Source organism: Solea solea, chromosome 7 (assembly GCF_958295425.1).
Source record: "Solea solea chromosome 7, fSolSol10.1, whole genome shotgun sequence".
In the NCBI taxonomy this organism is placed as follows: Eukaryota; Metazoa; Chordata; class Actinopteri; order Pleuronectiformes; family Soleidae; genus Solea; species Solea solea.
The window spans coordinates 4,319,151-4,332,410 of NC_081140.1; the positions used below are offsets into that span (position 1 = coordinate 4,319,151).

Here is a 13,260-nt window from a genome sequence, read left to right on the forward strand (position 1 = left end):
CCATGCCCCTGTCTCCCAGCTGCCACAATCCATGCCAGGATGAGCCGGGAGAGGTGGACATCTGACGGTGGAGGGTTCAGCCGTTGCCCCTCTCCTATGTCCACAAGCACGCACACACACACCCTCGTGTGGCGACACGAGGGTTATTACTATGTTATACACCAAATACCGACAACGCCACCTTGGGTTAGGGCCCAAGGACCAGTACTAAAGGTCAATTATTACTTTCAAAATGAAAGGACACTCAGGTTTGTTTACTCAGGGAAGGAAGGAGACGGAGTTCAATGATCATGTCTAACATTTTATTATTAAACACAAACACCAGATTAACACTATAACAGAAAGAAAAAGGGAGCCCAACTAAAAAAGGGGGATATAGTCTGAGGCTTACCGGCTGGAGGAGGGGTTTGTTAGGGGAAGTGACATCCAAAAGAAAAAGGAGGATACCCCACGCACCCAGGCGAACCACTACCACCACCACCACTGTCGGCCTTCAGCACTAAGGGGAGAGGAAAACACGATTAAAAGGGCTCAAATTTAAAGGCGACATCGAATGCTTGTATCACACATATATGTTAGTTATGGAGGTGTACTTATATATATTAACTTGTCTTCATGGTTAAAAACCTCCTTATCGTGCAAACAAGCCGATCAAAATATCTCCTCACTGACGCTCTTGTCAGCCGTGCTGTTTCAGACCAAAACCACACCTCCAGAACATGGACTGTGTTGTGATTGGCCAGCCAACGAGAGCTTTCCCACTGTCCTGTGATTGGCCAGGTACCTGGAAGTGACGTAATAGATAGGCCAGCTCTCAGATACACATCACCCCCTCTGGCACGGTGGATGCTCTGCATCTCAGCAGCTACGAGAGTAGTTCTTCCGCTTCTGCGGTTGAATGTATGCAACCGGATGTGCCCGGACTAGTGCCCGCACCAGGAGGCGCTACGGTGGTGAGAGGAGTGGTGAGGATTTCTGATGACGACATAAAATTACGGAAGTGCAGATCCGCTTCGCAGAGCCCAGGAAAACAATAAAACCCTATTTTCTCAGCAGTGGCTGAACTGTTTGTTCTGAAACGTTAGGGTTTCATAAACGAGGTAATGACGAAGATACACACACACAAACGCAGCATTAATTGGAGCTTCCGGCTAATGTCGCCTTTAAGGAACCAATAATCTTTTATAATACTTTTATAATACATGTACACAATTAATAAACTGACAAGGGTTAAATTAGATTAAAGGGGACATATTATGCAAAATCAACTTTTTAACCATTTCAATACTTGTATTTGGGACTCTGGAGGCCCTACCAGTCGCCAAAGTGTGAAAAAAGAATACTCAGTCCTTTTTTCGTGGTCCCCCTTAGTGTAAGTATAGGCGATAATGTTATGGTCTGGGGTGTGCTTGTGTTGTGTTTGGTGTACTTGTCTTCTCCTTTTTTCTGTCTCTTGTGTTTACCTGCAGTGTTGGAGGGTGGTGGAGGAGGAGGAGCTAACCACTTCTCACAAGGGCAGTGAGGCACACCTGGTTTCAATTCTCACCTGATTCACCTCCCCATAAAACCGGCTCTGACTTCACTCCTGTGCCAGATAATTCCGTCAAATCGGTAGAGCCAGTGGAAATTCTCCAGTGGAACTGCTCATGTGAATTTGGTTGCGAACGAGTCGAGCATTAATCCTAACCTTGCCCTTTTTTCTATGTTTGTACTCCAGCTCTGCGCCTCGCTGGCCTTCGCTTTTTTTTGTGGACCTGCCTCCTGCCACCAGCCGCCTGCAGCAGCGTACACCTTTTGTTCAATTGAGTACTGGATAAACTTTTTGTAAATAAACTGTCGACCATCTACAGCCTCTTGCGTTTGGGTCCTCCTCTGTTATCCAGGCCGTAACAGATAAAACATGCAATGTTGAATTCCCTGCGCTTATGACGGCAGCATGCACATTTCACCCCAAATGTTACCACCCACCAATAAGTTTACTTCGAGAGCTCCACCTTAGCTCCACCTTGTCCCTATAAAATGCAAGAGTGCAGGCGAGGGAGGAAGAGTGGTATTATGTTAACGCGGAGGGACAAGTGTGCTGTTCGTGGCTGCACAGTGGAGCAGTGTTTTACATAAACTTCCAGCCTCAGAGGATTTTACTGTATATATGAAGCTAATGTGCCAGATAAAGTCAGCAAACGTGTGTTCGCACCACTTTGCATCAGACTGCACATTTTTAAGAAAAGGTCACATATAGCTCATAATTGACCATTCTGACATGTCCTAATTAAAAATATTTGTTCAGTACGTCCTCCATGACCGGAGCACAGACTCAGTCTGATACAGTCACACACAGCGGCAGTTTATGCAGCTCGCCGCTCAACTCAACAATTAACCAGTTTTACAGTTTTAACTTAAATTGATCAAATTAACAACAGAAATTAAACCATTAAACAGAGAGTAAATAAGTAGATAATTAAACCAAACCTTGCCAGATTGCACATAAAACACTCACGCACACAAACACACACATAGAACTAAGAGTCTCGGCAAGTGGCTTAGAGTTCTGGCAGACTCGTAGCATCCAGTACGAGTGACAGCCACACACATACACATACACACACACATACATTACATTACATTACATGTCATTTAGCAGACGCTTTTATCCAATGCGACTTACAATAAGTGCATTTAAACATTTGGGTACAAATAAGAGCTGGTGTAATTGTAATTGGTGTTAGAATCACTGACTGGCCCACCACTAGTGGTTCTGACCGGACAGACTGGTCATGGTTTTCCTTCCGGCGTTGGGCTGCCTCCCTCAGCCAGTCTCGGACGCCGTCAAAAGCCACATGTAACCAGGTCTGATGCTCCCGGACCCAGTCATTCACCGCCCCATCAACAGGATCCTGCACTCTTCCCAGCAAGAACTCAACAGGGAGCCTTGCCTCACGGCCAAACATGAGGAAAAACCGAGATTCCCCAGTAGATTGATGCAGTGTGGTGTTATAGGCGTACAGTATCTGAGGTAGACAGGAGTGCCAGTCACGCTTTCTAGAGGGAGGCAAAGTGCGCAGCAAGTCATGAAGAGCGATTAAAACGCTCACACTGACCGTTACCTGCCGGATGGTACGGTGTAGTGCAAGATTTTTCGATGTTGTAAAGACCGCACAGCTGTCGAATGAGTGCACTTTCGAAATTGTGACCCTGATCGGAATGAATGCGTGCTGGAACACCATACTTCGAAAACCACTCTGTGACGAGAACTTGTGCCATCGTAGAGGCGTGCTGGTCACGAGTGGGAATGGCAAGTGTATATTTGCTGAAAACATCCATCAGCTTAGATTTTAGGGCCTCAAAGCTCCGCTGATGTTCTCCTGTCCATTTTTCCACAATTGGTTCAGACCGTCTGGACTTGGACCCCACAAGTTCAGCTACAAGGCGATGTAGAGGGGCAGCCAACTTAGCAAAGCCTTCCACAAAGCGACGATAGTAGCTTGCGAACCCGAGAAAGGACCACAGCGCCAAGATGGTGGTGGGAGGCTGCCAGTTGGCTACCACCTCAAGCTTGCTTGGGTCGGTGGAAACTCCTTCGGCTGAGATGATGTGTCCCAAGTAACGCATCTCCTGTTGAAAAAAGGAGCACTTTGACAACTTGGCCTTCAGGCCCTCGTGTTGTAATTGCTGCAGTACCACTTCCAGTCTCTCAAGATGTTGTTGAAAGGTGGATGAGAGAACAAAAATGTCATCCAGGTACAAGAGCAGTGACTGACATTGCTGATCTCCAAAAACATTTTATGAAGGGGGCGTGCAGGCTTCTTCCCGTGTCGAGACCACTGGTGCCACCATGAAATCTGGCTGTGGTTCTGGAGGGGCTTAAAGGCCCCCCGTTTGAGCCACTGGAGGGGGCAGACTTGAAACACGTGTCTCTCAAGGCAGTGTTGTTACTGGCTCTGGCTTCGGCTAAACGAGTTAGTGACATTCATGTGCTTTCAGTGCATCCGTCATGCGCTCAGCTCTTCCCGGGCGATGTGAGGAATTATCTTAAAGCCAAATCCGGCCTTTGTGCCTATGGTGGTGGGCTCATGTACTCCTATTGACCTTATGGCCTTTGCCTCCTCACCAGGTGGGCAGCGGCCACAGGTGATGTGTCCTGTCCGTGCTGTGCACACTTATATGGATAAGACGAGGGGTTTCAGGAGGAGCGATCAGCTGTTCGTCTCCTGGACTAATTCTCAAAAGGGGAGAATATTCGAGCATATTCGAGTCAGGGTTTGCAGCCACCTGTGGGCCTGCGAGCCACTCGACTCGGGGCTTGGCTGCATCCTGGGCCTTATTCAGGGGGGGTTTCTGTTCAGGACATATGTGCTGCGGCAGGTTGGCCCTCGCCTCTCACTTTTGTTCGTTTCTATATGTTGGACGTTTCCGCTCCCTGCCTGGCATGGGCCGGGCGTGGTTAGCTGCAATGCACTGACAGCCAATCAGACGGCAGCATTTTCATGTATGCTGCTGTCCCCTGATCATTGGTGCTGATCTGGTGCTGATCTGGTGCATTAGACATCTAAATCTCAGGATAGAGAGTTTAAAATTGTATCATTCACAGAAGAAACAGAAGTATAAGTAAAGTAGGAAATATTAAACTATAGTAAATATTATATTAAATATAATATTAAATAATAGTCCAAATCATATTTTTTAAATCAAATCTGATATTCTGTTGCACCCAAACAAAAATTATTAATTACCAGTTTCACCTGTTAATTACATTGGAATTAAGCAGAACATTTTAATTAGAATGTCTTTGGTTTGTGGACAAATAAGACTCATAGTTCAAGTTCAAGTTTAACTTTTTATATACTTCAAAAATGAAACATGACAACATTGTGCACACAACACAAGCACACAACACAATGGAGACACTCCTGGATTGTTCATTCAACATGTTCTATCTTTTTCTCTCCGCTGCCCACTTCTTCTTTTCCATGGCATAAAAGGGTGATGCTTGGAATTCCTTCCATGTCATTTCTGTAAGCATACCCTCTGATTTATACATGTTAAAGACCTTTGAAGGGCAGTAAATGTATTTGCCTGCCACTCCAGGAAACCCTGTGTGAATGTGTTTGCCGTGGGGGCTCTGCTTCAGCGTCGTATGGCAGAAGCGGCACATTCGCCCCTGCGTTTGAGGAGCCACAGGTTCCATGAGTTTTCTCCTCTTGGCAGCCTTTTCCTCCACTCTGTCCCTCGTTAGCTGCAGCTCACGCTGAAAGAATGCAGTCTGAGCAAATGCTTCAATGGTCATCTTGGGGTCTGTCAGGCCCTCTGCAGAGTATGTCTGGAAGACCTTTGTGGAACAGTAGTGGTAGCGTGTAGGGCCTTGTTGGTAAAAATGATGGACCGATGATCCATCATTTTGGTAGCGTGACACTGGCTGCCCACACGCATGGCACGTTTTGGTCTGCCGTGGCTTTTGTTGCTGCTCCTGCTGCTGTAGCTCCTGCTGCTCCTGCCGCTGTAGCTGTTGCTGAATGTCCTGTAGCATTTGCTGTATTTTGTCCTCTGCCAATGGCTTTTCAGGTGGCACACATTTGACATCGACCGGATTGACAGTGGCTGGTGGCAGCACAACAACTGGGACATGGACAGTCTCACTTCCCTCCGTTAAGTCTTGCCACAGCTTCTGTGTCTCCATTAGTTTTTCTGGACTGGTGTTCAGAGAAGAGCTGGTGTTCAGTTGTTTTGCCAGGTGTTTTGTGTACAGTGTAATGTGATGTTTGGTGGTGGGGTGAAGGAGACTATTTGGGTCAGAGGCAGATTGATGGACCATGGCAGCATAGTCCTTGTCCACAAGTTTTACCATCTCTTTCTGCCCATGGTAGGTGTTTAGGAGGCTGTCTATAGCTGCCTTCATTGGTGACGGCCAGCGCTTGTGGTCCAAGACAAAGACTCTTCCACCTGTCTTAATCGGTCCAGTGCGGGCACTCTGTGGGGAGGACCTCAGTGGCAGAGGTGAAGTTTCTGGAACAAAGAAAAGCATTTTAAGAAAAAGATTGTTTTACCCATATATATTGAGGTGATGTCCATGGCATTTAAAATGTTGGCAGAAACTGGTATTGACTTACCCATTATAGCTGGATGTTCCATGCTTCCTTGGGACATCAGCTGTACATTACGGCTCCCAGCAGGGTGAAGCTGGGGTGGCTGGGCCACAGGTGCAGGAGTGGATGGGGCCAGGTTTACAGATGGTGTCGGGCCAGGGGGTGGAGGCACTGGAAACCGGTACATCATCCTTCCCTTTTGACCTGTGTTTGTTCCAGTCTAGGGGAACTGGGCGGCACTCTGGCTCAATGTACTCGAGTCCAAATCTCTCTCCTGTGTCCCTATCAGAGAGGCAAAGTAGAGGGTACTTCTCCTTTCCTGTCACTCTCTTTGAAGCAGAGTTCAGCTCCATTATGAGCAACGGATCAAAAACAGGCGGGAGGGTCACATCTGGCTGCTTCAGGTCCAGAAGCCGCTTGTAGTTCCATCTTGCCACCCCTGTCATGCCCTGAGCCTGGAACAGTTCACAGGACACATGAGTCCCAGTAATCCACTGGGACTGATGGAAATGGTAACCCTCCTGCTGTGAGGTCCCCCTGACAGGAATCCAGATGGGGACTTTCGCACCGTCACCAGGGACGTGGTTCAGCTGCAGAGTCCCCCCATACCTGTACAGGGTTCCCCCAGGGAGCTGGGGGTCACTCAGGCACCCACGCAGAATGTGCACCCTCTGGATACGCCAAGTCTTCAGCATGGTATGTTTGAAGAGAGGTACATTGTTTGGGTCTGTGGTCAGGTGGAAATGTCGAAGAACTTTCTCCACTCTGTTGACTAGTTCTGCTGGTGCTGGGATCAGGGTTCTACAGTGTTCTCTGATATGCTGTTTTGTGGGATTTGGCGGTTGAATTCCACAGAACTGGTAAGCACCTGTCAGTTTCTGTAGGTCCTCCTGATCCACGACAGAGAAGGCAGAGGAGAGGAGTTGGCAGAAGGTGCTGTAGAGGGAATGATGCTCTGAAGTGCACTCACTGTATGAGGCGCTTTACTCGGGAGTGCACTTCAGAGCATCATACAGTGGAACAGGTCCAACTTGACCACAATGTTGCGGTTGTAGTCTGTACGAGACGCACAAGTGTTCTCCAGAGCACCAACTGTGGCCTCGGCAACGATGGACTCTGTCGTCTTCCAGGCATCCCAGTTAAGGCACTCTCCGTGTTGAAGGTCAGGGATTCTGAATGGCGCACAGCAGTCCCTGAACAGGAGGAGGGGATTAGAATAAAAAAAATGTCAAGAAGACGATTTCAATACTGTATTATAGTAGTGTGTATTGTACATGTGTTGTATTGTAAAAGCTGTAACATAAATGTTATGACCGTGAAAGTGATTTGAACCAGTTTATTAGCTGCAGATATTTCTCACCTGTCTACCCAGTGGTACTTGGCCTTTTCCACCCCAGCATCATCGTACCTCTTCGCTAACCCCTGGTACATAGGCGTAAGCGATTTCTCTGTTTCTGATTGCACCATGACCCAGGAGGCGATCATCCAGTTCTCGTTCATGATGGCATAACTGGACATGGTGCCTGATGACAGGGTCACTTTTCGTGCCACTTTCCTGGTGTGGTCAGAGCGCACGACCTGTCCGAAAGTGCCCTGCAGGAGCTTTGTGATTGCTGGCTGTTGGCGCCGATACTCATCAATGAGGCAGTCAGCTAAGTAGTAGGCAGAGACAGAGACTCCACTCCATCCCCCTGCGTCCTCATAGGTTCCAAAGTCTAGTGGTGGGTCTTCCTTCCTCACCAGGTGACCGAGTGTTCTCTGCCCATAAACCCCCGCCTCAGCGTCCCAGATGTTCACAATGCTGCCGAGATATGCAAGGTGAGCTTGTTCATACTTAAGATGCAGCAGTTCGTTCACCTGGTTAGCCACGTCAGAGGGCGACTTGCCAGTGCGCCTCAGCTCATGAAGCACAGACTTACAAATGGCCTTCTTGTAAGTCAGGAATGCTGGCACAATGTTTGTGAAGCGCTTTGGCAGTTTCTCCAGCCACCGAGGACTGTCGGCAAACCACATCCGCTTACACATCTTGCAGCGGAGGCACGAGGCAAGGATGTAGTACTGTCCTTGGTTGCCGACAATCACTCGAGGCCTTCCCACACCGGCTGAGACGACGTCTGGCTTCGGACAACCATGAAGGCAAGGGAGTACATAATTATTCCTCAGTCTCACCATTATGCTACTCTCAGGTTTCCAGATGAAAAATGGATGGAGCTGGAAGAAGTTGCGGGATGGGAGAGTTGACACCGAGTCAATGAGTTCAGGCTGTGGGGGGAGACGCCATAGCGAAAGCGCATGCCCTGGCCCTAGCATATGCTGAAACCCAGGCCACAGTCCCAGAGACTGGAGTTCTGTCCTCATCCAAATCTTCTGGTGATGGGAGCAGCTCCAACTGTTTATGTCCTGATCTGCTGCCAGTGGGGGAGCAAAGGCAGGGGGCTCGGCTGTGGCAAGGAGAACCAAAGACAAAGAATGTACTTAGTGAGATGCAATAATTTATATTGAAAACAATGTGGTGGCAGCGTAACATCAGTAATTAAGAGTAGTTAGGAGTAACATCTTACTGTGTGGTTGCTCAGGTGTAGTATGGGGGGTTGGTCTGAGTGTCGGTCGGGGCACAACAGAAGGACCAGCTGTTAGAACAAGGGTGGAAAAAGACAAAGATAAGTGAGCTGTCATAACATTTGTGCTTTTTGTTCTTTTTATTTTAGACTATAATAAGAGGACACATTTAGGGCACAGTAATGGTTGGGAAGAGTTATGAGAATATCTTACTGGGCAGTGGCTCAGGTGTGTGAGGAGCAGAGGAGGTCTCAGAGGATGGGAGGGCTCCGGAAAAGACAAATGTATGGTTCCATTAAGGCCAATAAACTCTTTACTTTATCATCACATACTTACATAATTACCATATTTGTTACCACCGCTGCACAGCCTTGAAGGAACTCATATGGGCAACAGTATAGACATTGTTCATTAAATGAAACTGCATATGTCAGTCAGCCTGTGATACACACCTGGTGCAGAGACAGTCCTCTCTAGCTCTTTGACCATAAACTGCAGCTCAGCAGGAAGGGGCACAGGTGTCTTCACTGTCGGCAAGGCAGCGGGGGCTAGATAGAAAGACAACCAGGTAAGAAAAAGCATTCCACATTAAAATCATTTAAGTACAACTTGTAATGGATTGACTGATTTAGGCATTTAAGATAGAGGCACAAATTCAAGTGCAATTACACTTGAAACAACCGACGCTGCTATCCACTAGCAGCGTCGGTTGTTTTTCTTTAGTGTCAGCGGGTGGTCTTGACACTGAAGCAGATGTCACTAAAGGAGACATTTAAATGTCAGTTAAAATTGTGTAACAACTTGTCTTGCTAGAGACAGAAATCACTCAAATATCACTTATACATATACTTATTACTTCACCTGCTAAGTCTTACAACAATCAAGGTTTTTTTTACCTTGAGTCATTATTTTCATGTGTGATTGTGAGTGTGATTGTGTGCTTTTGTTGTACTGTACACACTTGTGTATGGATTGATATTCAGTTATAACAACATTTAGCCTTTACTAGTTTGAGCAGAGGAAGCAATATGAATTCTTGTTTTACATAACATGCATGAAGAAAAAAAAAAAGGGGTACTTACCCTCTACGTTGAGGAAATCAATTCATGAACCCTATTTGTTAGTAGGAACACCAGCATGCAGACACAGTATTAGTTGGACATGGCCTGAACATGGCCGGAACACAGAACAAGGCCAGAAGATGGCTGGAACAATAAAAACACACAGAGAACGGTTAAATTCATGGTTCCGTTCAATTTTGGAGAGCAATTCATGGTGGCTCAATCCAACAGGCGTAGACTTTCACTGAACCTGTTTGTGTGGCAGGGGATGGTCGCACTTCAGCTGACAATGACGATGATGATGGAGCAGCAGCTGGCAGTGCACACAAAGGTTAATTAGTTTAGCAGACTCTCATTAAATAACAACCTTGAATGTTGAGTAAATGGAAAAATCAAGCACAAAAATGACATACTACACTCTAGTTCCTCAGTGCTCAGCATTGCTCTCTCCAGCTCTTCATCGTCATCCATCACTGTGGAACAGACATAATTAAGAGTGCTGTAAAGACGACATTTTGGTTTACATAAGCATATGTTTTGTGGAGTTGTACTTGGATATAAATGAATGCAGGTAGAACATGTAAAAAAAAAAAACATGTAGTGCATACTGAAAAGACCTACTCGTGGCTTGTTCAGGTGCCTTCTGAACTAGTGGAGGGACGGAGGTTGAGTGCTTCATGAGGTACTGCTGCAGCCTGTGCATCTGCGACCCCGGAAAGCACTTGCTCTTCAGGATGAAGGCTGCATAGCCGTCAGCCCTGCTGTCCCACACCTCCCGCCAGGTGCTCTTCGAACGAGCGCCAAAGCCCACCAGCTGCTCATCCTCTGAGGCTGCTTTGGGGGGGGGGGGCTGGTAGCTCACAAGGGATGTGAGGTCGCGAAAGCTGCAGGCATATCTGACAAAGGACAATATGCTGTCCTTGTTGTGTCCCTGGGTCATTGACACTCCTGCAGCCTCTTCTTTTTCCACATGTTGGATGAGGTAGATGGTGTACCCTACATCATTCTCCAAAAGCCACCGGAAGGATTTCCCCATATACTTCCCAAACTGCAGGATGTACTCTCCCAGTACCTCCGTCTTGTCTGAGGTATCCCCTCCCCTCACACGGACAACAGTCAGGGCATTCTCCCTCACAGCGTCCTCCCTCAGAGGTGCAGATTTGTCCTGCAGCGAAGGGTTGTCCTTAAGGAGCTTTGCTGTATCACTTGGTTGCTGAAGGAGGTACCCCCGAGGACCCCTACGGAAGGTCACTGTTTTCCTGCCAGGAAAAATGTTGTCTCTCTGCTGCATGATAGCCTGAGAGAAATCAAACAAATATTAGAGGTATAAAACATGTATATCTTTTCAAGTTGTAAAAGGTTGAAAGCACTTGATTAGCCTTTAGGTTGAACACCATCATTTGAAGGTGGGGTGTTTACTCTCATTCATTGATCTGGTGAGGTGTGAAACAACTAGGACTTGAACTCGGGGTGTGAAGTCAGCAGTACAGGATGAAAGGAAAAACAACAAAGAGGAAAGAGGGGTTGGGGGGACAGCACTTATCATACTGTAGCATGCAGTTTTGTCATGACTTCACCACTTACATATAGTATTTTCTTGACAGTGGTGAATCATTATCATTCAAAAAAAAGACAATTTTCACATTATAAACGATATATGTGCCATGTAAGCATTAATGATAAGTTTGACCGTACAAGTTACGTCTCGCGGACACACACACACACACACACACAGAAACACACACACACAGACTTAAACGAAAATATTAAAAACATATAGAGTATTTACGCGTGATACCGACACAAAAAACGAAGGTTTCTTACATACATTTAACCGACATAAAAAACGAAGGTTTATCACATACATTTCTGAAAAGTTGCGCGTCTCGTACGAGATTCAAGCTGTAAATACGTAAATATCTGCACATTATTGATATAGTCCGTCATCAAAACATCTCTTTACTTATTTACTTACGTTTGTTTGTTGGATAAAACCAAGTATTCTGCGATAAATGTCGTGCGCTTCGGATCTCCAGCCGTCTTTCTCCAGCCTGTCACACTGAATAGAAGTGTTTTGCGTGAGGAAGGCGTGTTTACAGTAAGCGGGCGGGCACAACAGCGCCAAAGGTGCGAGTGGCCGGGAGGAACATTACACCCGTAGTGGTTTAACACTACCATAGAGAATGAATGGGAAACTTTTTAGGGCCGTTCAGCTGAAATAACAAGCATTGGTGGTTCAGTGGTAGAATTCTCGCCTGCCACGCGGGAGGCCCGGGTTCGATTCCCGGCCAATGCAACAATCCTTTTTTTTTTTTAGTATCTGGCATTTGATTTTCACCATTGCAGTTATTTTTTATTTTCATTTACATAACACACAACTTTTATTTGATAACATAGTTTGTATGTAAGGCTTGTAGAAAGAGCTGCACAGCAGACATATAGATTTATAGGTTTAAACTATAGGTTGAGTTCAAGTTTAAAGCCAGCTGGGAGACGTTCGACTCTCTAAACAGATTCCAGGTGGTCTATCGCTTTAAGAATTGGAAAAAGTGTGTCAGTATTTCTTCAGTTTCATTAATGTCGGTCTTAAATGTCATGATGAGGAGGTATGGGATCTCGCTCCTTCGTCTAGGAGAAACCAGGTGGCTTCAGTCAGGGCAGGCCAGGCTGGCGAGTGGAGAGACCATACTCTACTCAGGACATCCAGATGACTCTGCTCCACACACAGAGGGTGTAGCGTTCATGCTTCAACTCTCGGATCATCACAGCCAAATTCCAAACCACGCATAAGAAAACAAACATCCAAGTGGTACAAACGACACTGATGATGAAGCCAAGGACCAATTCTACGACCAACTACCAACCATAATCCAGGCCAGGAACGGAAAGGACATCATGATCTTGATGGGAGACATGAACGCCAAGATAGGGGCAAACAACAACGGCTTTGGGTCAGTCATTGGAAAAGAAGGAGTAGGGACCATGAACAACAATGGTGAGCGGTTCACAGCAGCGTGTGCAGACAACAACCTGGTCATAGGTGGGTCAGTATTCCAACACAAGAACATCCATAAAGCCACCTGGGTGTCTCCTGACCACACCACGGAAAACAAGACAGACCACATCTGCATTAGCCAGAAGTTTAGGCACACGTTGCTGGATGTCAGAGCTAGAAGACGAGCAGACGCAGGCTCTGACTAGCGCTGCAACTAACGATTATTTTTTATCATCGATTAATTGTTTGATTAAAAAATGTTGATTGGTGTTCGTCAAACCTGGAAACGATGATGTTCTCAAATGTCTTGTTTTGTCCACAAACCAAAATGATTGACTTTTAATAATTTCTTTGTTATCCAGCGCAAAGAGACGGAGAAAATATTCACATTTAAGAAGCTTAAACAATCACAAATCTAGTTTTAACCATGAAAAAAGCTTCAAACCGATTAATCAATTATCAAAATAGTTGTCGATTAATTTAGTAATCGATTAATAATCGATTCATGGTTTCTGACCACCACCTCCTCACAGCAAAGATCCAGATGAAGCTTCAACACACAGCT

At 46.3% G+C, this 13,260-nt stretch overlaps 1 protein-coding gene and 1 non-coding gene across 2 annotated transcripts; one reads left to right on the forward strand and one right to left on the reverse strand.

Annotated features, from left to right (window-relative positions):
- Nucleotides 1-4,820: 4,820 nt before the first annotated feature.
- On the reverse strand, nt 4,821-11,752 carry LOC131462746 (uncharacterized). The gene is made up of 10 exons (XM_058634247.1): nt 11,676-11,752; nt 10,322-10,997; nt 10,114-10,173; nt 9,951-10,013; nt 9,722-9,844; nt 8,853-9,187; nt 8,642-8,710; nt 7,441-7,881; nt 6,105-7,273; nt 4,821-6,000 (listed from the first exon to the last, which is right to left on the reverse strand). The coding sequence occupies exons 2-5, from the start codon at nt 10,989-10,991 to the stop codon at nt 9,753-9,755; spliced, it is 885 nt and encodes a 294-aa protein (XP_058490230.1). The 5' UTR covers nt 10,992-10,997; nt 11,676-11,752; the 3' UTR covers nt 4,821-6,000; nt 6,105-7,273; nt 7,441-7,881; nt 8,642-8,710; nt 8,853-9,187; nt 9,722-9,752.
- Nucleotides 11,753-11,925: 173 nt separating this feature from the next.
- Nucleotides 11,926-11,996, forward strand: trnag-gcc (transfer RNA glycine (anticodon GCC)). Its single transcript has one exon. It is a non-coding gene; the product is annotated as a tRNA-Gly (tRNA).
- Nucleotides 11,997-13,260: the final 1,264 nt, after the last annotated feature.